At 44.1% G+C, this 24,096-nt stretch overlaps 1 protein-coding gene across 1 annotated transcript in view; it reads left to right on the top strand.

Moving 5' to 3' along the window:
• The first annotated feature begins 331 nt into the window (after positions 1 to 331).
• LOC145361488 (glycogen [starch] synthase, muscle-like) overlaps positions 332 to 24,096 on the top strand; it is an 89,510-nt gene continuing 65,745 nt past the window's right edge. The window contains exons 1-4 of the mRNA XM_080217300.1: positions 332 to 389; positions 482 to 663; positions 10,566 to 10,757; positions 13,934 to 14,122. Of these exons, the coding sequence (XP_080073426.1) occupies positions 553 to 663; positions 10,566 to 10,757; positions 13,934 to 14,122 (492 nt within the window). The 5' untranslated portion in view covers positions 332 to 389; positions 482 to 552. The remainder of the gene's footprint in view (positions 390 to 481; positions 664 to 10,565; positions 10,758 to 13,933; positions 14,123 to 24,096) is intronic.

The following is a 24,096-nucleotide window of genomic DNA, read 5'->3' as shown; positions in this document are numbered from 1 at the left end:
CACAGTGCAGCATTGCCCAGGACCTGGCATCCCCCCGGGTCACGGTGCAGCATTGCCCAGGGACTGGCATTCCCCCCGGGTCACGGTGCAGCATTGCCCAGGACCTGGCATTCCCCCCGGGTCACGGTGCAGCATTGCCCAGGACCTGGCATTCCCCCCGGGTCACGGTGCAGCATTGCCCAGGACCTGCAACCCCTTTTCCTTAAAACTTGTGTTCAGCGCTTCTTCTGCTTGTATCTTGTTGTTCTGATGCATTTTGATTGCTCTTCCCAGTGGTCTGGAGATGTCCATTCCTGGCGAAATGTCCGGCGGTGAGCTGGAGGACTCCACGATAGTATCCCGTGATGACGTTATCCTGATCGAGGTGGCCTGGGAAGTGACCAACAAAGGTAAGGAACTGTCCACCTGTGGATCAGATACAGTCTAACTGCACCGACACTCTCAGACAGTTTAACTGTTTTCCGGCTCTGTCCCTCTACAGTTGGAGGTATCTACACTGTGATTCAAACCAAGGCAAAGGTTACAATTGATGAATGGGGCGAGAATTACGTGATGATGGGTCCATATTTTGAGCATAACGTGAAGACACAGGTGGAGCTGACGGAACCACAGAACCCTGCTATCAGGCGGACCATCGAATCAATGAATTCCAGAGGCTGTAAGGTATCACACTGACAGAGACGTGAAACTAGAACTCACTTTGTGTTTAATCGCATCAGACACCGAGAATTACAACTTCAATTCGCATTTTCACAATACTATCAAAAAATGTACAAAAGAAATGATTCAATATTCAATGAAATGGGAGTGGTCTGGAGCCCCCTACATATAAGCTTCCAAGGTAAGAAAATGAGGTGGAGATGCCGGTGTTGGACTGGGGTGGACACATAAGAAGTCTCTCAACACCAGATTAAAGTCCAACAGGTTTATTTGGAATCACAAGCTTTTGGAGCACTGCTCCTTCATCAGGTGAGTCCTCCATCCAGGAGGCCTGGGAAGTGATCAACAAAGGGAAGGAACTGCCCACATTTGTGTCAGAAATAGTCTAACTGCACCAGAACTCGCCTGATGAAGGAGCCCGCGATTCCAGATAAACCTATTGGACTTTAACCCTGATGTTGTGAGACCTCTCACTAGGATAAGAGGGAGAAAAAAAAGCTCATGTCAGACACCAGCAACTCAATACTAGAGAAAGCCGAAAGAAGTGTAGGAAGTAGACGGTATAATCAAAAATAAAGAATGGATACAAAATATTGTCAGAAGGCAAAATTGAGGAGAATTCAAAAATGCTTTATCAATCCACCAATTAGGATAAGAAGGAAAGAATTGGACTCATAAAAGACCAAACATTAACATGCATATAGGCAGTAAATGTGGGAATGGCTCACAAAAGAGGGGGATGATGCAGAAGCAGGAGTGATGAAAGTTAGATATGACAAACAATAGGAAGTGAGAATGTACAAAAGGAATTAGCATTCAGGTAAATGGGATAAGTCACCAGGGTGGGTGAAATGTACTTTAGGCTGTTATTAGAAGCCAGGGAGGAAATTGCAGAGGATCTGACCATCATTTCCCAACCCTCACTCAATGCAGGTGTGGTGCTAGGCAGTTGAAAGTCAGCTAATATTGTACCTTTGTTTAAAAAGGGAGCCAGGGATTGACTGAATAATTAAAGTAAGAAGTCTCACAACACCAGGTTAAAGTCCAACAGGTTTGAAACCTGTTGGACTTTAACCTGGTGTTGTGAGACTTCTCACTGTGTTTACCCCAATCCAATGCTGACATCGCCACAAGATGAATAATTAAAGGCTAGTCAGTCTGATCTGTGATGGGCTGACTATTGGAATCAATTCTGAGGGACAGGATACACTGTCCCTCAGAAACAGATTCATCAAGGATGCATTTTGGTGGATTGAACCAGGACAGGACTTATTCAGTTAATGGTACGTCAAGGGATACAGATTCATAGCTCCTTGAAAGTGGAGTCAAGGTGGACAGAGTAGTGAAGAATGCATTCAGCGTGCTTGGTTTCATTGGTCAGAACATTGAATACAGGAGTTGGGACGTCTTGTTGAAGTTGTACAAGACATTGGCAAGGCCGCACTTGGAATACTGTGTACGTTCTGGTCACCCTATTATAGAAAGGATATTATTAAACTAGAAAGAGTGCAGAAAAGATTTATTAGGATGCTACCGGGACTTGATGGATTGAGTTATAAGGAGAGGCTGGATAGACTGGGAATTTTTTCCCTGGAGTGTGGGAGGCTGAGGGGTGATCTTATAGAGGTCTATAAATTAATGAGGGGCATAAATCAACTAGATAGAACATAGAACATAGAACACTACAGCACAAACAGGCCCTTCGGCCCACGAGTTGCGCCGATCACATCAACACCTACCAATCTATAGACCTATCTATAACCCCCAATCCCATAAAACCCCATATACTCATCCAGAAGTCTTTTAAAAGACCCCAGCGAGTTTGCCTCCACCACCACTGACGGCAGCTGATTCCATTCACTCACCACCCTCTGAGTGAAAAACTTACCCCTAGCATCACTTCTGTACTTTCCTCCCCGCACCTTAAATCTGTGTCCTCTCGTAGCGACCATTTCAACCCGGGGAAATAGCCTCTGAGAATCCACCCTATCTATTCCTCTCAACATTTTATAAACTTCTATCAGGTCGCCTCTCAACCTTCGTCTCTCCAGGGAAAAGAGACCCAGCTCCCTCAACCTAACTTCATAAGGCATGCCTCCCAGTCCAGGCAACATCCTTGTAAATCTCCTCTGTACCCTTTCAATAGCTTCTACGTCTTTCCTATAGTGAGGCGACCAGAACTGCGCACAGTACTCTAAATGAGGCCTGACAAGGGTCTTATAAAGTTGCAGCATTACCTCCCGACTCCTAAACTCAATCCCTCGATTAATGAAGGCCAGTACACCATACGCCTTCTTGACCACCTCTTCCACCTGCGAAGCCGATTTAAGAGTCCTGTGGACCCGGACCCCAAGATCCTTCTGCTCTTCAGCACTACTAAGACTTCTGCTCTTGATAGTGTACACGTTCATCCCGTTGGTTCTGCCAAAATGGACGACTACGCATTTATCCACGTTGAAGTCCATCTGCCACTTCTCCGCCCAGTCCTGCATCCTATTTATGTCCTGCTGCAACTTTTGACATCCTTCCAGACCATCCAGAACACCACCGACCTTTGTGTCATCAGTGAACTTACTTACCCATCCCTCCACTTCCTCATCCAGGTCATTTATGAAAATGACAAACAGCAAGGGTCCTAGAACAGATCCCTGGGGCACTCCACTGGTGACTGACCTCCATTCAGAAAAAGACCCATCCACAACCACTCTCTGCCTTCTGCAGGCAAGCCAGTTCTGGATCCACAAGGCCAAAGGCCCTTGGATCCCATGCCCTCTCACCTTCTCAACAAGTCTTGGATGGGGGACCTTATCAAACGCCTTGCTGAAGTCCATGTACACCACGTCCACGGCACTTCCTTCGTCAATGTGTTCAGTCACATTATCGAAGAACTCAACTAGGCTCGTAAGGCATGACCTCCCCTTGACAAATCCATGCTGACTATTCCTGATCATGTCAAACCTCTCCAAATGCTCGTAAATCTTGTCCCTCAGATAGGGACAAGATAGATAGTCAATATCTTTTCCCAAAGGTAGGGGAGTCTAAAACTAGAGGACATAGGTTTAAGATGAGAGGGGTGAGATACAAAAGTGTTCAGAGGAGCAATTGTTTCACACAGAGGGTGGTGAGTGTCTGGAACAAGCTGCCAGAGATAGTAGTAGAGGTGGGTACAATTCTGTCTTTTAAGAAGTATTTAGACAATTACATGGGTAAGATTGGTATAAAGGGATATCGGCTAAATGCAGGCAGTTGGGACTAGCTTTGGGGTTTAAAAAAAATGGGCAGCATGGACAAGTTGGGCTGAAGGGTCTCTTTCCATGCTGTAATCCTCTATGACTTTATGATAGTCAGCATTGAATTATTAAGGGAAGGTTGGGTCTGATGTGTTTGATTGAATGTTTGGATGAAGTAACATGGTAGATTATTGGGAGTAGTGAGGTAGATAAGGTCTGCATGAATTTTAGCAGAGCTTTTGTTAAGGTCCCACATGACAGACTGGTTAAAAAGAAAAGCCCATGTGATACTGGTGAATGAATCAAACTGGTTACAAATTTATCTCGATGGCAGGTAACAAGGGTTAATTGTTAATGCATCTTTTTGTAACTGAAAGCCTATTTCCAGTGGAGTTCCACAGGGCTCAGCTCAACTCCCTACTTTTTGTAGTATATATTAATAATTTGTAGGGAGCATGATCAAGAAACTTGCAGATGACACAATAATTGGCTGTGAGATAGTGGGTGGGACAGTGGTTATGCCTTACAGTTCCAGGGACCTGTGTTCGATTCCCGGCTTGGGTCACTGTCTGCATTGTCTAAGCAGAATCTGCTCATTCTCCCCATGTCTGTGTGGGTTTCCTCTGGGTGCTCTGATTTCCTCCCACAGTTGGAAAGGCGTGTTGGTTAGGTGCATTGGCCATGTCAAATTCTCCCTCAGTGTACCTGAACAAGTGACAGAGTGTGGCGACTAGGGGATTTTCACAGTAACTTCACTGTAGTGTTAATGTAAATCTACTTGTGACACGAAATAAACTTAAAAAATTACAAGGAGATTTCTGGAGACTGCAGAGAGATGTCAATGGATTGATCAGGTAGACAGAAAAGTGGCAAATGGAATTCAACCCAAAGAAATGTGAGGTGATGCATTTGGGAAGGTCGAACAAGGCAAATGAAGACACACAATAAATGGGAGGAAACTGAGGTGTAGAACAAGTGACAGAATTGGAGTGATATTTTAAAAATCTCTTGTGGGATTTTGATGTTGCTAACAAGGCCAGCATTTGTTGCCAGTCCCTTGTTACCCTTAAACTGAGTGGCTTGTCAGGCTATTTCAGAGGCAGTTAAAGGTCAGTCACATTGCTGTTGGTCTGGAGTCACATGTAGGCCAGACCAGGTAAGGATGGCAAATTTCTTTCCCTAAAGGTTATGAGTGAACCAGATGGGCTTTTACAACAATCAGTAATGGTTTTGCGGTTACTGAGATTATATTACAAAGAAAAATAGAGCGCGGGAACAGCACTTTGGCCGATCAAGTCTGTGCCGACACAGGTGCCTTCCCACTCTAATATTTTCTTGCCTCTGTGGTCCATATCCCTCTATTCCCGGCCTTTTCATGTATCCGTCCAGGTGCCTCTTGAACATTGTTATAAAATCTGCTTTCTCCACCTCCTCTGGCAGCGCGTTCCAAGCATTCAGCACCCTCTGTGTGAAAAATCTGCCCCTTACATCTCTTTTAAACTTCCCCCCTCTCACTCTCAACCTATGCCCCTGAGTAATTGACCTTTCGATTCTGGGAAAAAGACTCTGACTATCCACACTACCCAAGCCTGTTATAATCTTGTAAACCTCTGTCAGGTCCCCCCTCATCCTCCGGCACTCAGTGAAAATAATCCAAGTTGTTCAACCTTTCTTCATAGCCCGTGTCCTCCAAACCCATTTTTCAGCACTTGGTCTGTTGCCTAGTCTGTAGCCTTGCTGCTATTTTGTATCAACGTTCAATGGTGTTTCATCTAAATGCTTCTTAAATGTTGAGAGGGTTTCCGTCTCTATTACCCTTTTCAGGCAATGAGTTCCATATTCCCACCACCCTCTAGATGAAGAAGTTTTTCCTCAAATCCCCTCATCACCCATTACCCTAAATCAATGCCCCTCGATTATTGACTTTCCTCCTGAAGGGAAACATTTCTCCCTGTCTACCCTTTCCCTGTCCCTCAAAATTTGTATACCTCAAAGAGGTCCGCTCAGCCTTCTCTGTTGTAAGGAAAACAAGCCCAGTCCTCTGCATCCTCTCTAGTGCAATCACATCTTTCCTATGGTGTGGCCAGAACTGCACGCAATACTTTACTCCTGGCCTAATGAACATTTTATACAGCTCCATCGTTACTTCCTGCTTTTCTATTCAGTGCCTTGGCTGATAAAGGCAAGCATCCCATACGCCTTTTCAACCATGTTATCCTACCTATTCAGCTGCTTTGAGGGACCTTTTCGATACATCTGATCCTCTGCACTTCCTACCATTCGTTGTGTATTCCCTTGTCTTGTTTATCCTCCCAAAATACATTACCTCACTCTTCTCAGGGTTAAATTCCATTTCCCACTGTTCTGACCGGCAATTCTAGGTCATTCTATAATTTAAGACTTTTCTCCTCACTATTTACCTCAGCACCAATTTTTGAATCAGCTGTGAACTTAGTGATCATATCCACCCATATTCACACCTAGATCATTAATGTATACTACAAACAACAAGGGACACAGCACCAATCCCTGCGGTACACAACTGGACACAGGCTTCCACTCATGAAAACAATCTTTGACCAACACCCTCTGCCTCCTGCCATTAAGACAAATTTGGATCCAATTTGCTAAACTGTTCTGGATCCCTTCCATGCTGACTATCCTTGATTTATTCCTTGTCTCTTCAAGTGGAGTTTGAATCTGTCCTCAGAATCCTTTTTTTATTAGTCAAGATATAGAATATAAGAGCAGTGTGGTTATGCTGGAGTTGTATAAATCATGAAGTCACATCTTGAGTACTGTGCACAGTTCCGGTCACCTCATTACAGAAAGGATGTAATTGCATTAGAGAGGATACAGAGGAGATTTACCAGGATGTTATCCGGACTGTAAAATTACTGCAATGAGGAAAGATTGGATAGGCTGCAGCTATTTTCCTTGGTATAGAAGAGGCTGAGGGGAAATTTGATTGAGATGTTCAAAATTGAGGGGCCTGGATAGAGTAGATTTGGAAGGTCCTATTTATTTTAACAGAGAGATCAGCGACTAGAGGGCAGAGATTTAAAGCAATTGGTAGAAAGAGGAGGAGAAATGCTGAAGATGTATTACAGCCAGAGGGTTGTGAGGATCCAGAACCCCTGCCTGAAAGGTTAGTAGAAGCAAAAACCCTCAAATCATTTAGAAGGTATCTGGATATGCGTCTTAAGTGCTGTAACCTGTGGGGCTTGGACCAAGTGCTGGAAAGTGGGATTAAAGCAGGCGGCACATTTTTTGGCTGGTACAGACAGCCAAATGGCCTCTTTCTGTGCTGTAAACCTTCTACAATTATACAAATGTATCAAGATGTACATTCGGAGCAGGAGTAAGTCACCTGCACCCTGGAGCTCCAACATTCAATAAGATCGTGGCTGATCTGATTGTAACTTCAACCCTACCTTCCTGCTGACCCCGATGACCTTTCACTCCCTTGTTAATCAAGAATCTATCTCGCTCTGCCTGTTTAATTCACCCACCGTAGCCCTAGTTTCCATGACCAATTCCCTAGATGCACTTCCTACGGGACCAATGTTCGCTTTGTTAACACTTTTATTTAAATATCTATACAAAATTCTGACTGTCTGTCTATATTACTGGCTAACTTTCTCATTCTCCAGTTTTGTTCCCTCCTTATCAATCTTTTGGTCATTCTTTGATGTCCTTCCCAATCTTCTGACTTGCCAATTGTCTTTATGCAAATATATGTATTTTCTTTAATACTATTTTTAACCATTTTACCAAACCACAGATGATGGTCCCTCCCTTTGGAATTTTTCTTTCTTCTTGGAATGTATCTATTTTGTGCTCTCTGAAATATCCCTTTAAATGGGGAGGTGATGGTCGAGTGGTATTATCGCTAGACTATTAATCCAGAAACTCAGCTCATGTTCGGGGACCCGGGTTCAAATCCCACCACAGCAAATGGTGCAATTTGAATTCAATTTAAAAAGTCTGGGATTAACAATCTACTGATGACCATGAAACCATTGTCGATTGTCATAAAAACTCATCTGGTTCATTAATGTCCTTTAGGGAAGGAAATCTGCTGTCCTTACCCTGATCTGGCTAACATGTGACTCCAGAGCCACAACAATATGGTTAACTCTCAATTGCCCTCGGGCAACCAGGGATGGGCAATAAATGCTGGCCCAGCCAGCGATGCCCATGTCCCATGAAGGAATAAAGTGAAATGTCTGTCACTGAACCTCTATTGATCTATCCCTTAAGCATATTTTCCAGTTCATTTTCATGAGTTCTGCTTTCATGTCCTTGTATTGCCCTTATTTAAGTTTAAAATGCTAGTCTTGGTTATACTCTCCTTTAAACTGAATGTAAAATTCAATCATATTATGTATGATTGCTGCTACCTAGGTACCTTCACTATGAGGTTATCAGTTAATCCTATCTCATTGCACTTTATCTCATCTCAAGACTGTACAGACCTTGTACAGTCTGCATGCTGGTTGGCTTCAAAACATGCTATCCTAAGAAACTGTCCTGAAAGCATAGAATGAACCCTTCGCATCATAGAATCCCTACAATGCAGAAGCAGGCCATTCAGCTCATTGAGTCTGCACCAACTCTCAAAGCGTACCTTACCCAGGTCCACCCTACTGCCCTATCCCTATAACCCTTCACATTTGGTATGGCTAAGCAACCTAACTTACATATCTTTGGCCTCTGGGAGGAAACCAGAACACCTGGAAGAAACCCACGCAGACATGGGAAAACATGCAAACTCCACAGAGACAGTCACCCAAGGTCAGAATTGAACCCAGGTCCCTGGAACAGTGAAGCAGCATTGCTAACCACTATGCAAACTACGCTACCTTTGCCCATCTGGTTTTTCTAATTTATGTTGTATTAAATCCCTTGTGATTATTGCTGTATCTTTCTGACAAGCTCCTATGATCTCTTCTTTTGCACTTTGTCCTACCGTTTACAATGAGGGGGCTTGTGCACCATTCCCACAACTGACTTCTTGCCTTTACAATTTCTCATCTCAGCCCAAACTGCTTCCACATCCTGGTTTCCTGAACTTGGGTCATTCTTAACTTCCTGTCCTTCTTGGAGGTCAAATACCCTTCAACATTCAGCTCCCAATCAATGTCACCTTGAAGCCATGTCTCTGTAATGGCTGGCCAAATAAACTTGCTGGCCTTTAACCTGGTGTTGTGAGACTTCTTACTGTGCCCATCCCTGTCCAACACTGGCATCTCCACATCTGTAATGGCTATTAGATCGTACTTACTGATTTCTGTTTGCACCATCAATTCATCTGTTTTCTTTTCAATGATACATGCATTCAGATGCGGAACCTTCAGTTATGTCCTTTTTTTTATTTTTGCAGCATAGAAGCTTAGAAAATAGGAAGAGGAATAGGCCTTTCAGCCCTTTGAGCTTACTACACCATTCATTATGATTGTGGTTGATTATCCAACTCAGTAACCTGCTCCTACTTGCCCCATATCCTTTGACCTCACTATAAATAAGAACCTGTTGGGAATTGTGGGGAACTTGGATTGGTCCAGGGCAAGGCTCCAAGTTTGGAGTAATGAAGTTTCTTTACTAAACCCTTTCTTTGATTTATAAGTTGGAGTAAGTTTTGTTATATTGTTATTGTCAGCATTTGAAGAGTTCCCTCTGAAGAAACAAATATAATCCTAACCGACTTAGTCTCTCCTCAGATGACAGACCTGCCATCCCAGGAATCAGCCTGTACTCCCTTCGCTGTGCTCCCTCTATAGCAAGCACACCCTTCCTCAGACAAGGACACTAAAACTGCACACAATGATCCAGGTGTGGCCTCATCAATGGCCTGTCCAGTTGCAGTAAAACATCCCTATCCCTATACTCAAATCCTCTTGCAATGAAGGCCAACATACTCCTTCCTCCCCCACTTTTTGGAATGTTGTTACAGTTTCTATTTCAACAAATGCAGTAACAACTTTGTGTACAGCAAATTCTGACAAAGAGCTGGGAGAGAAATGATCAGGCAATCTGTTTTGGTGGTCCTAACTGAAGGATAAATAGTGACCAGGTTGCCTGAACAACTCTTTGTTCTTTGGAAAAAGTGCCAGGATATCTTTTATATCCATCTGAGGAGGTAAATGAGCCTCGGTTCATCTTTTCACCTCTAACAGTATAGCACCCTTTAACTATAGTATTATCAGAAAGGACAAAGGATATTTACATCTTGGACTCAGATGTTAACTTACAATCTTCTCACTCAGGGTGGCACAGTGTTTAGCACTCCTGCCCCATAGCATCAGGGTCACTGTCTGTGTGGAATTTGCATGTTCTCCCCATGCCTGCATTGGGTTTCTTCTGGGTGCTGCAGTTTCCTCCCAGAGTCCAAAAGACGTGCTGGTTAGGTGCATTGGCCACGCTAAATTCTCCCTCAGTGCACCTGACCAGGCATCGGAGTGTGACCACTAGGGGATTTTCACAGTAACTTAATTGCAGTGTTAATGTAAGCCTACTTGTGATTAATAAATAAACTGAAAACGTAAGCGCTGGTATGATCAATGGCTGAAATTTATTTCCCTCGTGGATATAATTTCAAATAGAAACAGAGTTGGGGCAGCACCACAATAATCAAATCTCTTTAACAATTTGTCCCTCTCCCTTTCTCTGCAGGTCTACTTTGGGCGTTGGTTGATTGAGGGCAATCCTTGTGTTATCCTGTTTGATGTTGGAGCCACAGCTTGGAGCTTGGACCGTTGGAAAGCAGAATTATGGGAATGTTGCTCCATTGGGATTCCCTGGTATGACCGAGAAGCAAATGATGCTGTTCTCTTCGGTTTTCTCATCACCTGGTTCCTGGGAGAGGTCAGTGAAATCCACATGGGGTCATAATCCCATAGAATAGCTCGAATCATAGTCACCCCAGCACAGAAAGATGCCTTTTGACACAATATGCCAGCTAATCCCACTCTTGTGCTTTCTCCATGAAGCTGAGAAATTTCCCACTACTCAGGTACTGAGGAAGATGATGGCTTCGTGGTATTATCGCTAGACTATTAATCCAGAAACTCAACTAATGTTCATGACAGATGGTGGAATCTGAATTCAATAAAAAATATCTCAAATTAAGAATTTACTGATGATAATGAAATCATTGTTGATTGTCGGAAAAACCCATCTTGTTCATAATGTCCTTTAGTGAAGGAAATAAGAACATAAGAAATAGGAGCAGAAGTCGGCCATCTAGCCCTTCGAGCCTGCCCCGCCATTCAATAAGATCGTGGCTGATCTGAAGTGGATCAGTTCCACTTCTCCCGCTTTCTCCCCATAACCCTTAATTCCCTTGTCTGTCAGAAACCTATCTACCCGTGACTTAAATATATTTAGCGAGGTAGCCTCCACCACTTCAACGGGCAGAGAATTCCAGAGACTCACCACCCTTTGAGCGAAGAAGTTCCTCCTCAACTCCAATCTAAACTGCACCCTCCCGCCTTATCTTGAGGCTGTGCCCTCTAGTCCTGCTGTCCTTTCTGAGCGGGAAGAATCTCTCTACCTCTACCCTATCCATCCCCTTCATTATCTTGTAAGTCTCTATAAGATCCCCCCTCATCCTTCTAAACTCCAGCGAGTACAGACCCAGTCTATTTAGTCTCCCTTCATAGTCCAACCCCCTCATCTCCAGTATCAGCCTAGTGAACCTCCTCTGCACTCCCTCCAAGGCCAATATATCCCTCCGCAAATGCGGCGACCAAAACTGCACACTGTACTCCAGTTGCGGCCTCACCAGTACCCTGTACTGTTGCAGCAAGACCTCCCTGCTTTTATATTCTATCCCCCTCGCTATAAAGGCCAGCATTCCATTCGCCTTCTTGATCACCTGCTGCACCTGCAGACTGGGTTTTTGCGATTCGTGCACAAGGACCCCCAGGTCCCTCTGCACCGTAGCATGCTGCAGCTTTTCACCTTTTAAATAATAATCCCTCCTACTATTATTTCTACCAAAGTGGATAACTGCATATTTGCTAACATTATACTCCATCTGCCAGGTCCTCGCCCACTCGCTCAGCCTATCCAGATCTCTCTGCAGACTTTCCACACCCTCCACGCAATTTGCTTTTCCACTCATCTTCGTGTCATCAGCAAAGTTCGTCACCCTACACTCAACCCCCTCCTCCAGATCATCTATGTAAATGGTAAACAGCTGAGGCCCCAGCACCGATCCCTGGGGCACTCCACTAGTCACCAACTGCCAACCAGACTAGCACCCATTGATACCAACTTTCTGCTTCCTATTAGACAGCCAATCCTCTATCCACGCTAACACCTTACCCCCAACTCCGTGCACCCTAACCTTGTGAAGCAACCTTTTATGAGACACCTTATCAAACGCCTTTTGAAAATCTAAAAACACCACATCCACCGGTTCCCCTCCGTCCACCGCACTAGTCACATCCTCATAGAAATCCAACAAATTCATCAAACGCGACTTCCCTTTAACAAATCCGTGCTGCGTCTGCTCGATCAAACCATTCCTTTCCAGGTGCCTCGCTATTTCTTCTTTGATGACAGATTCTAGCATTTTTCCAACTACAGACGTTAAACTAACTGGCCTATAATTCCCTGCCTTTTGCCTGCTACCTTTTTTAAACAGCGGCGTAACATTAGCCATTTTCCAATCTTCTGGCACTTCCCCGGAATCCAGCGAAGTTTGGTAAATAATCACTAAGGCATCCGCTATCACCTCCGTCATTTTCTTCAGAACCCTGGGATGCATTCCATCCAGTCCTGGGGACTTGTCCACCATCAGTCCCACTAGTCGATCAAGCACTACCTCTCTAGTGACAGTAATCGCATTCAGGCCCTCATCTCCTACCATCCTTCTAACTTTAATAAAATCTACTGTCCTTACCCGGTCTGGTCTACATGTGACTCCAGAGCCACAGCGATGTGATTGACTCTCAACTGCCTTCCAAGGGCAACTAATCCTGGCCAGCCAGCGGTGCCCATTTCCCACAAATGAATAAAATAAAATTCATCCAGTTCCCTTTTTAAATCCAAGATTGTATCTACCTCTACCACACGTAGACATTGCGTTTTAGATCCTAATGACATGCTGTCTTAAAAATAACAGAGAAGGATAAATTGAGTTGAGATACAGAACAATCATGATCTAAATGAATGTTGGGACAGGAATGAGAGGATGAATAACCCTCTTTGTTCCAATGGTACATTCTAATACACTAGTGAACATTGACAATGTCTCTGGCCCTTGTTTGCCTCCATACTGGATAAGTAAATAGGAGCCGCAAGATCTGGCACTAAAGCTGCTGTAAATAATTCAAGTTGTAAAATACACACTTTAGGACAGTGGAACTGATCCACTTCAGATCAGCCATGATCTTATTGAATGGCAGGGCAGGCTCGAAGGGCTAGATGGCCGACTCCTGCTCCTATTTCTTATGTTCTTATGGGGAGGTGGAAGATTTAATTACATTAAATGGTGCATTAATTTATTTTAAAATGTTGAACTTTGATTATGGAAGTTCCTTGTGATGGTGGACCCAGATAAAATATCTAGCTCAAGACTCAAAACAACAGCTAGCTTAGAAGAAATGTTTATGTAATGTACCAGTAAGACCTGGACTATATGACTACATTGCAAAGATGATTATTAATGAGTTATTAACATTGGAATACCTGATTATATTAAGAAGACTAGAATAGACAACTATATTAAATAGTAACATCTATATTTCATAGGAATGTATGAACAGTTGCCAAAAAAGAGCAGGAAATAGGACGCAAGTTTGGTATTCTTTGTGAGCTGAAATATACTGCAGTGTCTGCACTCTTTGATTCTGTTTACTCAGTCTATTTTGGAAATAATTCTGAGACATGCATGAACCACACAATCTAAAACATGAATACATGATTACCAAGCGCTGACAGAGAGAAACATGATGCGTAAGACTTGATAAGATTAAAGATGTTAGATTTTTTACTTTTCTAGGCTTGACTCATCTGGTTTCTTTCCTGTTTAGTTTGTTGATCAGTGTGGCGGGACCTGCCCATTTATCATCACTCACTTCCACGAATGGCTGTCTGGTGTCGGTTTGATTATGTGCCGAAACCGCAAGATTCCTGTTGCCACAATTTTTACGACACACGCTACGTTACTGGGACGCTATCTCTGTGCTGGAAATGTTGACTTCTACAACAATCTCACTAATGTGCGTAACATCCTTACTCGTTCATTCAGTCAGGAACAGTTCCAAACCTTCCCAGATATTCTCATGCCTACAATACTTCTTCAGTTAAAGTGGTTTTAAGTGTAGAAATGTCATATCTTTGATATCTGCTGGATCTTTGGATGAGGTCCCTCAACATTTTGTTGCCTGCTTTGAACTTTTAGAGTTCATTTTTTCTTGTTCTCTGTTCAGTGAAGTATTTTTGAAGTTTGTAGGCTGCTGGTCAGTTTGGTAGGCATGAACAAGTTTTTGTAGTCAACATTTAATTTATTGGCTTCGAGAATTATTTACAAATGTATCGGCAAGGTACTGGAAATTCACTAATTCCCTTGTTTAAGAAGGGAAAGAGGCAAAAGATGGAAAAGTTAGCCTGAACTTTATTGTTGGTAAGATTTTAGAGTCTGTTATTAAGAATGAGATTTTGGAATATTTGGAAGTGCGCAGTAAAATAGGATGAGATCAACATGGTTTCATCAAGGGGAGGTCATGCCTGACAAATCTGTTAGAATTCTTTAAGGAGGTGATGAGCAGGTTAGACAAAGGAGAACCAGTGGGTGTCATCTACTTGGATTTTCAGAAGGCCTTTGACATGGTGCCACACAGGAGGCTGCTGAATAAGATAGCCCATGATGTTAGAGGCAAGATACTGGCATGGATAAAAGATTGGCGACCGGCAGAGAATGGGGATAAAAGAGTCCTTTTCAGGATGGCAGCTGGTGACTAGTGGAGTTCTGCAGTGGTCAGTGTTGGGACCATAACTTTTCACTCTATACATCAATGATCAACGTGAAGGAACTGAGGGCATTATGGCTAAATTTGCAGATGATACAATGATTGGTGGAGAGACAGGTAGTATTGAGGAGGAAGGGAGGCTGCAGAAGAACTTGGACAGGTTGGGAGTGTGGGCAAAGAAGTGGCAGATGGGATACAATGTGAGAAAATGTGAGGTTAAGCACTTTATTAGGAAGAATAGAGGTATTGCCTATTTTCTAAATGGGGAGACAATTCAGAAACCAGAAGCACAAAGGCATTGGGAGTCCTAGTTCAGGATTCTCTTGAGGTTATCTTGCATGTTGAGTTGGTTGTTAGCATTCATTTCAAGAGGACGAGAATTCAGAAGTTGAAATGTACTGCTGAGGCTGTATTAAGCTTTGGTCAAACACATTTGGAATATTCTGAATAATTTTGGGCTCTATATCTACAGGAGGATTGCTGGCCCTGGAGAGGGTCCAGAGAAGGTTTGTGAGAATGATCCAGGGAACAAAAGGCTTGACGTATGAAGTGTGTTTAAAGACTCTGGATCTGTACTCAATGGAGTTTAGAAGGATGAGGTGGGGGGGTGGAGCATCATTGAAACTTACAGAATACAGAAAGGCCCAGATAGCGTGGATGTGGAAAAAATACCTCCATTGGTAGGAGAGACTAGGATCCAAGGGCACAGCCTCAGAATAATGGGATGACCCTTTAGAACTGAGTTGAGGAGGAATTTCTTCAGCAAAAGGATGGTGAATCTATGGAATTCATTGCCACAGAAGGTTGTGGAGACCAACTCTTTGAGACAGATAGATAGGTTCTTGGCTGGTAAGGGGATCAAAGGTTACTGGGTAAGGGTAAGAGAATGAGGTTGAGAAACATATTAGCCAAGATCAAATGGCAGAGCAAACCCAATGGGCTGAATGGCCTAATTCTGCTGCTGTATCTTATGGTTTACTGCAAATGTATTTTAGTGATTATAGGTTATTTTTGTTTTACGTTGTTATTACTATTGTATATTTACATTGTCATTACTACATTATCACTACCCCATCTCCCCCTTTGGGTCATTGTCTACAAAGTTTCAGGCTGTCTGGGGGCTGAAAATCTTTTTTGCATCTGCCCTACTCTGTGGCTGCTGGTTCTTCCTGTACGTTTGGAAGTTGTTCTGGTGTCTGAGTATGTTTTCATGTTTTTCTTCCATTTTTTTCGTGTTGAACTTTGTTGGCGTGGCTGTTGTACTGGTTGGCGTTTGCTATGTGAACTCATTTTTTGTGAGGCAGACAAACATTCTAGTCATCTTCTTGTTATATCTTTTGCTTCCTCTGCTGTTAGAGTCAGAGGTTTACAGCATGGAAACAGGTCCTATGGCCCAACATAAACCCCTAAACTAATCCCAATTGCCTGCATCTGGCCCATATCCCTCTATACCCATCGTATCCATGTAACTGTCTAAATGTTTTTTAAAAGACAAAATTGTACCCGTCTCTACTACTACCTGTGGCAGCTTGTTCCAGACACTCACCACCCTCTGTGTGAAAAAATTGCCCCTCTGGACACTTGTGTGACACTCCTCTCTCACCTTAAACCTACGGCCTCTAGTTTTAGACTCCCCTACCTTTGGGAAAAGATATTGACCATCTAGCTGATCTGTGCCCCTCATTATTCTATAGACCTCTGTAAGATCACCCCTCAGCCTTCTATGCTCCAGAGGAACAAGTCCCAGTCTATCCAGCCTCCCCTTATACCTCAATCCATCAAATCCCAGTAGCATCCTAATAAATCTTTTCTGCACTCTTTCTGGTTTAATAATATCCTTTCTATAATAGGGTGACCAGAATTGTTCACAGTATTCCAAGTGTGGCCTTACCAATGTCTTGTACAACTTCAACAAGACATCACAACTCCTGTATTCAATGTTCTGACCGATGAAACCAAGCATGCCGAATGCCTTCTTCACCACTCTGTCCACCTGTGACTCCACTTTCAAGAAGCTATGAATATGTACCCCGAGATCTTTATTCTGTAACTCTCCCCAATGCCCTACCATTAACTGAGTAAGTCCTGCCCTGATTCAATCTACCAAAATGCATCACCTCGCATTTATTTAAATTAAACTCAAACTGCCATTCATCAGCCCACTGGCCCAATTGATCAAGATCCCGTTGCAAACCAAGATAACCTTCTTTACTGTCCACTATGCCACCAATCTTGGTGTCACCTGCAAACTCACCTGCATGCCTCCCATATGCTCATCTAAATCATTAATATAAATGACAAATAACAATGGACCCAGCACTGATCCCTGAGGCACACCGCTGGTCACAGGCCTCCAGTTTGAAAAACAACTCTCTGCAACCACCCTCTGGCTTCTGTCATCAAGCCAATTTTGTATCCATTTAGATACCTCACACTGGATCACGCAAGATTTAATATTATGCAACAACCTACCAGTACTACCATGTAAGGCCTTGCTAAAGTCCATGTAGACAACATCAATGTTATGTAGGTGCTGGGGACTCATCTTGATGTATGTGAATGTTAACATTTCAAAATTGGATCCCTTGTTTCCACTTGCTTCACAATTTGATTCAAATCTTTGGCTACTTTTTCTCTTCTATTAGCTCTTTGAGCTTGCCTATCTTTTCAGTCAGCTCAGTATCTACTCTGGTACATGTCTGCAAAACTCACATATATAAGTTTGACAACTTCACCAGGGCATTCAGGGATTCTGTTCGGAATCTTTCTTCCACAGTCACTGAGTGTCCCTTGGACTCTCTTCATTTCACTCATTAGAACATCAATCTGTTTTGTAGAGTTTCTTTCTGAATTTGCTCCTTGATATTGTACATCTCAACTGAATGCAAGTTCAGTAAATTAATCAGTTTTGGTTGTTAACTTTGCTTTCAGGTAATTATTCTGATGCACCAACAATTCTTTTTCTTGTTCTTGGCATTTTGTCCAGTGCTTACTAGAGACTTCTGATGTTTAAGTTTTAATTGAAGATGTTTGTTGCACGTGCTTCTACAAATTCATCACTCAAGTGTTTCAAGTCCTTTTTGTGTTCTATTCTCTTGAAGCAGCAGTCCGGTGTTTGCATCAGTTCTTATTTTCCCTTTCAAACTCACCTCTCATACATGAAAGCTGGTTCTCTACACTAATCAGCTTTTCTTCAGCACAGTACAAGTCTCCCGCACTATTCTTTAAGCTCACATTTGGTCACTTCTGCTCATTGTTTCTGAATCTCTTTGCACTCTTGTGTGAAGCTCTACTTGATCTTGCCATTCTAGGTTCTTAATTTTCATCTCTTCACACAATAAATTTGGAAATTTATTGTTCCAAATGTGCAATCATTTATCCAGCTCTGTAGACTTTTTATGCTGCCTCTTCCTCATGGAACATAGAACATTCTTGATTCTTTTCCGCTAACTGCTTTGTTAGTTCCATCAGAGTGGCAATCCATTCATTTTACTTCACTTTGTAATTTCCTAGAGAGACACATTTTTGATCTGAGGAATCTGTGCAGCATCTTTGCAAAGCTGTTACTTTTTTCTTGTTCGGCTTTTGCCTTTCGCTTTGCAGTTCGGTGCATTATTTTGTCACTATTGATTGTTCCAACGCAGCTTTCTCTGAAGTGGTAGTCAACTTTTTAAAAACTCTTCCTGTTCTTCTACATTGGCTCCTCAAAACGTCTTTCAGACCCGCATGTTCTTTGACGCTTTCTGCCTGCTGTTGTCCCTGGCTGTATTTCTGATTGATTTTCCTCAACTCCTGTTTTGATTTGCCAACAGTGGAATTCACAGTTGCTATTTCCTCTAGGAACCTGTAGGAAACCTCAAACTTGTTTGTTTGAATCTTGAACAATTTGGTTCATTGAAGACTTTAGTTTATTAAATGTTTTCAAAGGTACAGCTTGTATTTTGTATTTCGAGTCTTCAGCTTTTACACAATCATTGACAAACTCAGCAGGTCCAGTAGCGAGAGAAACGAGTTAATGTTTCAAATCTCTATGACTCTTCTTCAGAGCTCAGTTTTCAGAACCATAGTTTTAGTATTCTCCGAATATCCCCTACCTGTTCTCCTTAATATCTTAAACTTTGACCAAACCACCTTGTAATCTGTAGTTTGGCCAATCTCCTTGTAGATGAATCCCTTGAGGCCAGGTACCAATCTAGATAATCCATGTTATACTCTCCTGGATCACTGTATCCTTCCTAATCCGTGATGGCACGGAACTGCTCACAGTTGTCCAACTGTGGTTTTGTACAGCTACCTCACCTTACATTCTGTTCCTCGTGATATGTAGGCTAGCATTCCATTAACCTTTATAATTTTTTTTGTATCTATTCATGATATTTTAATCACCTGTGTACCTGGATCTTCTCATATATAACATAATATATATATACAATATATAATATATGGATCCCCCATTATGTCTCATTTCTCACCCTTTAGGAAGTACCCTCTTTTATTTGGGCCAAAGTGGATGCTCTCACATTGACTAATACCGTCAGTCTTAAAGTTGTAGCATTCCTGAAAATCACAACTTTAAATTCAGCAAGTTTCAATCAATCACAGGTTCTCCTAGAAATCAGAGTTTCCTTCAGACGTACACACTCAGCAGTAGGACACCAGGAAGTACAGAAGACCAGGAAACTTGTAGTGCTTGTCCATAGATTCCTGAAGACAGCAAGTCAGGTTGATAAGGTGGTTAAGAAGGCCTTTATTAGCCAAGGTGTAGAATATAGGAGCAGAGAGGTTATGATGGAATTACAGGAGTTGTTTATTTAGTGTCACAAGTAGGTTACATTATCACTGTAATGAACTTATTGTGAAAATCCCCTAGTCACCACACTCTGGCACCTGTTCAGGTACACTGAGGCAGAATTTAACGCGGCCAATGTACCTAACCAGCATGTCTTTCGGACTGTAGGAGGAAACGGGAACACCCAGAGGAAACCCACGCAGACACTGGGAGAATGTGCAAACCTCACACAGACAGTGACCCAGGGCTGGAATTGAACCTGGATCCGTGGCGCTGTGAGGCAGCAGTGTTAACCACTGTACAACCGTGCCACCCTGGGTCCCTGGCACTGTGAGGCAGCAGTGTTAACCACTATGCTACCGTGTTGCTGTGAGGCAGCAGTGCCACTGTGCCGCTGCTGCTGAGTGATGAAATTCCTGCTAAGGCAGGCCAGTAATTCTGATGGTTGCAGCTCCTCCAATGACAGGCCTAACTATCAGCAGCAAACATGGGAAAGAAACAGGCTGTGATTGGAAGAGCAGCAAATGATGGCAGTTGCAATTCTGTAATGGTGAAGAGACTCAGGCAGATGGGGCCTCCAGACACCACCCTTTCCCAATGCTCCGGCTGCTTTGCCTCCTGCTGCCCTCTGGCCTGTGTCCTGGCTTCTATCTCTAGCTGCGTCCCCCTGGTTTTCCTCGCGTTCCTCTGCCTCACCTGGCTCCTTGGTGCTGCTCCACCTCTCTCCCTCTCCTCTGTGAGGGAGGAGAAACATGGGGATAAGAACATAAGAAATAGGAGCAGTAGTCGGCCATCTAGCCCCTCGAGCCTGCCCCGCCATTCAATAAGATCATGGCTGATCTGAAGTGGATCAGTTCCACTTTCCTGCTTTCTCCCCATAACCCTTAATCCCCTTGCCTATCAAAAACCTATCAACCTCCGTCTTAAATATATTTAGCGAGGCAGCCTCCACCACTTCAACGGGCAGAGAATTCCAGAGATTCACCACCTTTTGAGTGAAGAAGTTCCTCCTCAACTCTGATCTAAACTGTGCCCCCCCCCCCCGTATCTTGAGGCTGTGCCCTCTAGTCCTGCTGTCCTTTCTGAGCAGGAAGAACCTCTCCACCTCTACCCTATCCATCCCTTTCATCATTTTATACATCTCAATGAGATCTGCCCTCATCCTTCTAAACTCTAACGAGTACAAGCCCAGTCTATTCAGCCTCTCCTCATAGTTCAACCCCCTCAACTCCGGTATCAGCCTAGTGAACCTCCTCTGCACTCCCTCCAAGGCCAAAATATCCTTGCGTAAGTGCGGCAACCAAAACTGCACACAGTACTCCAGCTGCGGCCTCACCAATGCCCTATACAGCCGCAGCAAGACCTCCCTACTTTTATATTCTATCCCCCTTGCTATGAAGGCCAGCATCCCATTCGCCTTCCTGACCACCTGCTGCATCTGCAGACTGGGTTTTTGCGACTCATGCACAAGGACCCCCAGGTCCCTCTGCACCGTAGCATGCTGCAGCTTTTTGCCCTGTAAGTAGTAGTCCTTCCTACTATTATTCCTACCAAAGTGGATAACCTCACACTTGCCAACATTGTACTCCATCTGCCAGGTCCTTGCCCACTCGCTCAGCCTATCTAGGTCCCTCTGCAGACTTTCTACACCCTCCATGCAATTTGCTGTTCCACCTTGGATTTCATGGCCAACAGTAACCTGCAGCTAAAGGAGTGCATGTTCACCCGGGTACCCAGCCACCAGCTCCCCCAGTCATTGTCTGTTCCGCCTGTGAGAGTCTGCACTCCTCAGCGACTGCCAACAACTGAGTTTTCATTTGGAATCAGATCCTCAGAGGCAGGGCTCAGTCCGAGGAAATGGGGCAGATCAGTTTGGATGGAGAGGGGGAGTGGCCAGCCTTGGAATTCACTGCCACAGAAAGCTGTTCAAGGTTGTTTTCAAGAAGGAATTAAATATTAGCTGTTGGGGTGAAGGGGATCAAAGGATATGGGGGGGAAGGAAAGATCAGGCTATTGAATTGGATGATCAGCCATGATCATAATAAATAGTGGAGCAGCCTCAATGGGCCGAATGGCCTCCTCTTTTTCTTGTATTTTCTTTGTTTCTGTCTCAACTCCAAGGGACGACTTAAGAAGTGTGAGATTGAGTGAGGGTAAATGGGTGAATAGTTGGGTGTGGTCCAGACTTACTCCCAGTCTTGGGATGTCCATTCATACAGCGTTGTAATGTTCTATTCACCCTCATCCCCACACACCAACAGATGCACTCACAGTGAGGGAGGCTGTGAGGCTGAGTGAGGGAATGAGGGAGCACCCTGAGACTGAGTGAGGGGGCGCCCTGAGGCTATGTGAGTGAATGAGTGAGGGAGCACCCTGAGGCTGAGTGAGTGAGTGAGGCAATGCCCTGGGGCTGGGTGAGTGAGGGAGCGCCCTGAGACGGGGTGGGGGAGTGAGGCAGTGCTCTGAGGCTCAGTGAGTGAGGCGGTGCCCTGAGACTGGGTGGGCGAGGGAGGATGCTGGCAGGGGCCCTGGGGCTGTTGGGGGGCGGGGGAGGAGGTGGAGGTGGGGGCAGGGGCCCCGAGGGTGGGTGGGTGAGGGAGGGAACGAGCACACTGGTACTGGATGATTGAGGGAGCGAGTGAGGCAGTGCCCTGAGGCTGGGTGGGCCGGACACTCTTGTCCTTTCACACACTTGTGGTCATTATTTCTTACTCATTTTTGACATTGTCACTTAATTATTGTGACTTCGGTTTTGCTCAATAAGTTGCTTTGTTTCCTACATCAGCTTTTGTTTTTGAAATTTGAAATCATTTGTAATATTGTGTTAAACTTTATCTTTCCAAAGTTTGCTGATTGCTGCCTTTACCCAGTGAGTGAGGCCTGACCTGTTTGACAGTCATCAGGCCCCATCTAGTGGCATAGGCTGGTTGGTGCAGCTGAAGTTCTGCACTGATCAACTCTTGCCACTTAATGGAGCCGGCAGACGTTCCCTCACTCACCCGGGGGGACGCAGTACCCTTCGTCGTCCAGTATTTCCCTGGAGCAGAGAAGCTCCAACATCTTCTCCAGAGCCTTCAACATGTCATTGATGAAGATGAACATCTCGCCAAGGCCATCCCCACACCCCCATTTCTTGCCTTCAAACAACCGCCCAACCTCAAACAGACCATTGTTCACAGCAAACTACCCAGCCTTCAGGAGAACAGTGACCACAACACCACACAACCCTGCCACAGTAACCTCTGCAAGACATGCCGGATCATCGACATGGATGACATCATCTCCCGTGAGAACTCCATCCACCAGGTACACGGTAAATACTCTTGCAACTCGGCCAATGTTGTCTACCTGATACGCTGCAGGAAAGGATGTCCCAAAGCATGGTACATTGGGGAGACCATGCAGACGCTACGATAACGGATGAATGAACACCGCTCGACAATCACCAGGCAAGACTGTTCCCTTCCTGTTGGTGAACACTTCAGTGGTCACGGGCATTCAGCCTTTGATCTTCAGTAAGCATTCTCCAAGGCGGCCTTCACAACACACAACAGCGCAGAGTCGCTGAGCAGAGAATGATAGCCAAGTTCCACACACATGAGGACGGCTTCAACCGGGAACTTTGGGCTCACGTCACACTATCTGTAACCCTCACAACTTGCCTGGGCTTGTAAAATCTCACTAACTGTCCTGTCTGGACACAATACTCTTCTCCCCACTCACATTGTCTGTACCTTTAAGACTTGATTACCTGTAAAGACTAACATTCCAACTATTATCTTGTAAATTGAGTTTGTGTCTTTAAATGCCCTGTTTGTGAATAGAACTCCCACTCACTTGATGAAGGAGCAGCAAGCGTTGCAAAAGCTAGTGGATTTTGCTACCTAATAAACCTGTTGGACTTCAACCTGGTGTTGTGAGAATTCTTATTTGATGGAGCCCAGGACTGGTGAGCTCTGAAGATGCAGCATAAGGACTTGGGCAATGACAGGCTCGGAGGCAAGGCTGAGAGTCAATGAGGCTGGGAATAGCTGGGAGTTAGCCAGGACAGGGAGGAAGAGAAATTGAGGATGAGAGTGCAAGGACTGCAGGAAAAGTCAGAAATAGTTCCTGGAAGTGGAAGTTTGTGGCAAATGGTGTTAAAGTGAAAGCAGGTACGTTAAACAATATATAGATACAACATAATTAATGATGCTAAAGGGAAGCAAAACTGAGTGAGTTTCAAAATCTGTTTATCCCACTTTTGCCAATTAGTTTGGTCAATTTCTTGCTGATCTGGTCAATCATTTGCTTTGAATTTCCTGAGGTTCCACAACTCTGCTTCTTTCTCTCTCCCTTGGGACTTCCCCTGGGAATTCTGTCAAGGCAGATCTGAGTCCCTCAGAGAAAGGAGATGTAGCAGCTAGTTCCATTGATGTTCTGGGAGCTCCACAGT

The sequence above is a fragment of the Carcharhinus amblyrhynchos genome, chromosome 35, assembly GCF_965287045.1.
Source record: "Carcharhinus amblyrhynchos chromosome 35, sCarAmb.v2.hapA, whole genome shotgun sequence".
In the NCBI taxonomy this organism is placed as follows: Eukaryota; Metazoa; Chordata; class Chondrichthyes; order Carcharhiniformes; family Carcharhinidae; genus Carcharhinus; species Carcharhinus amblyrhynchos.
Note: the sequence above shows the minus strand (reverse complement) of the source record. Positions and strands in the feature narration are given on the sequence as shown.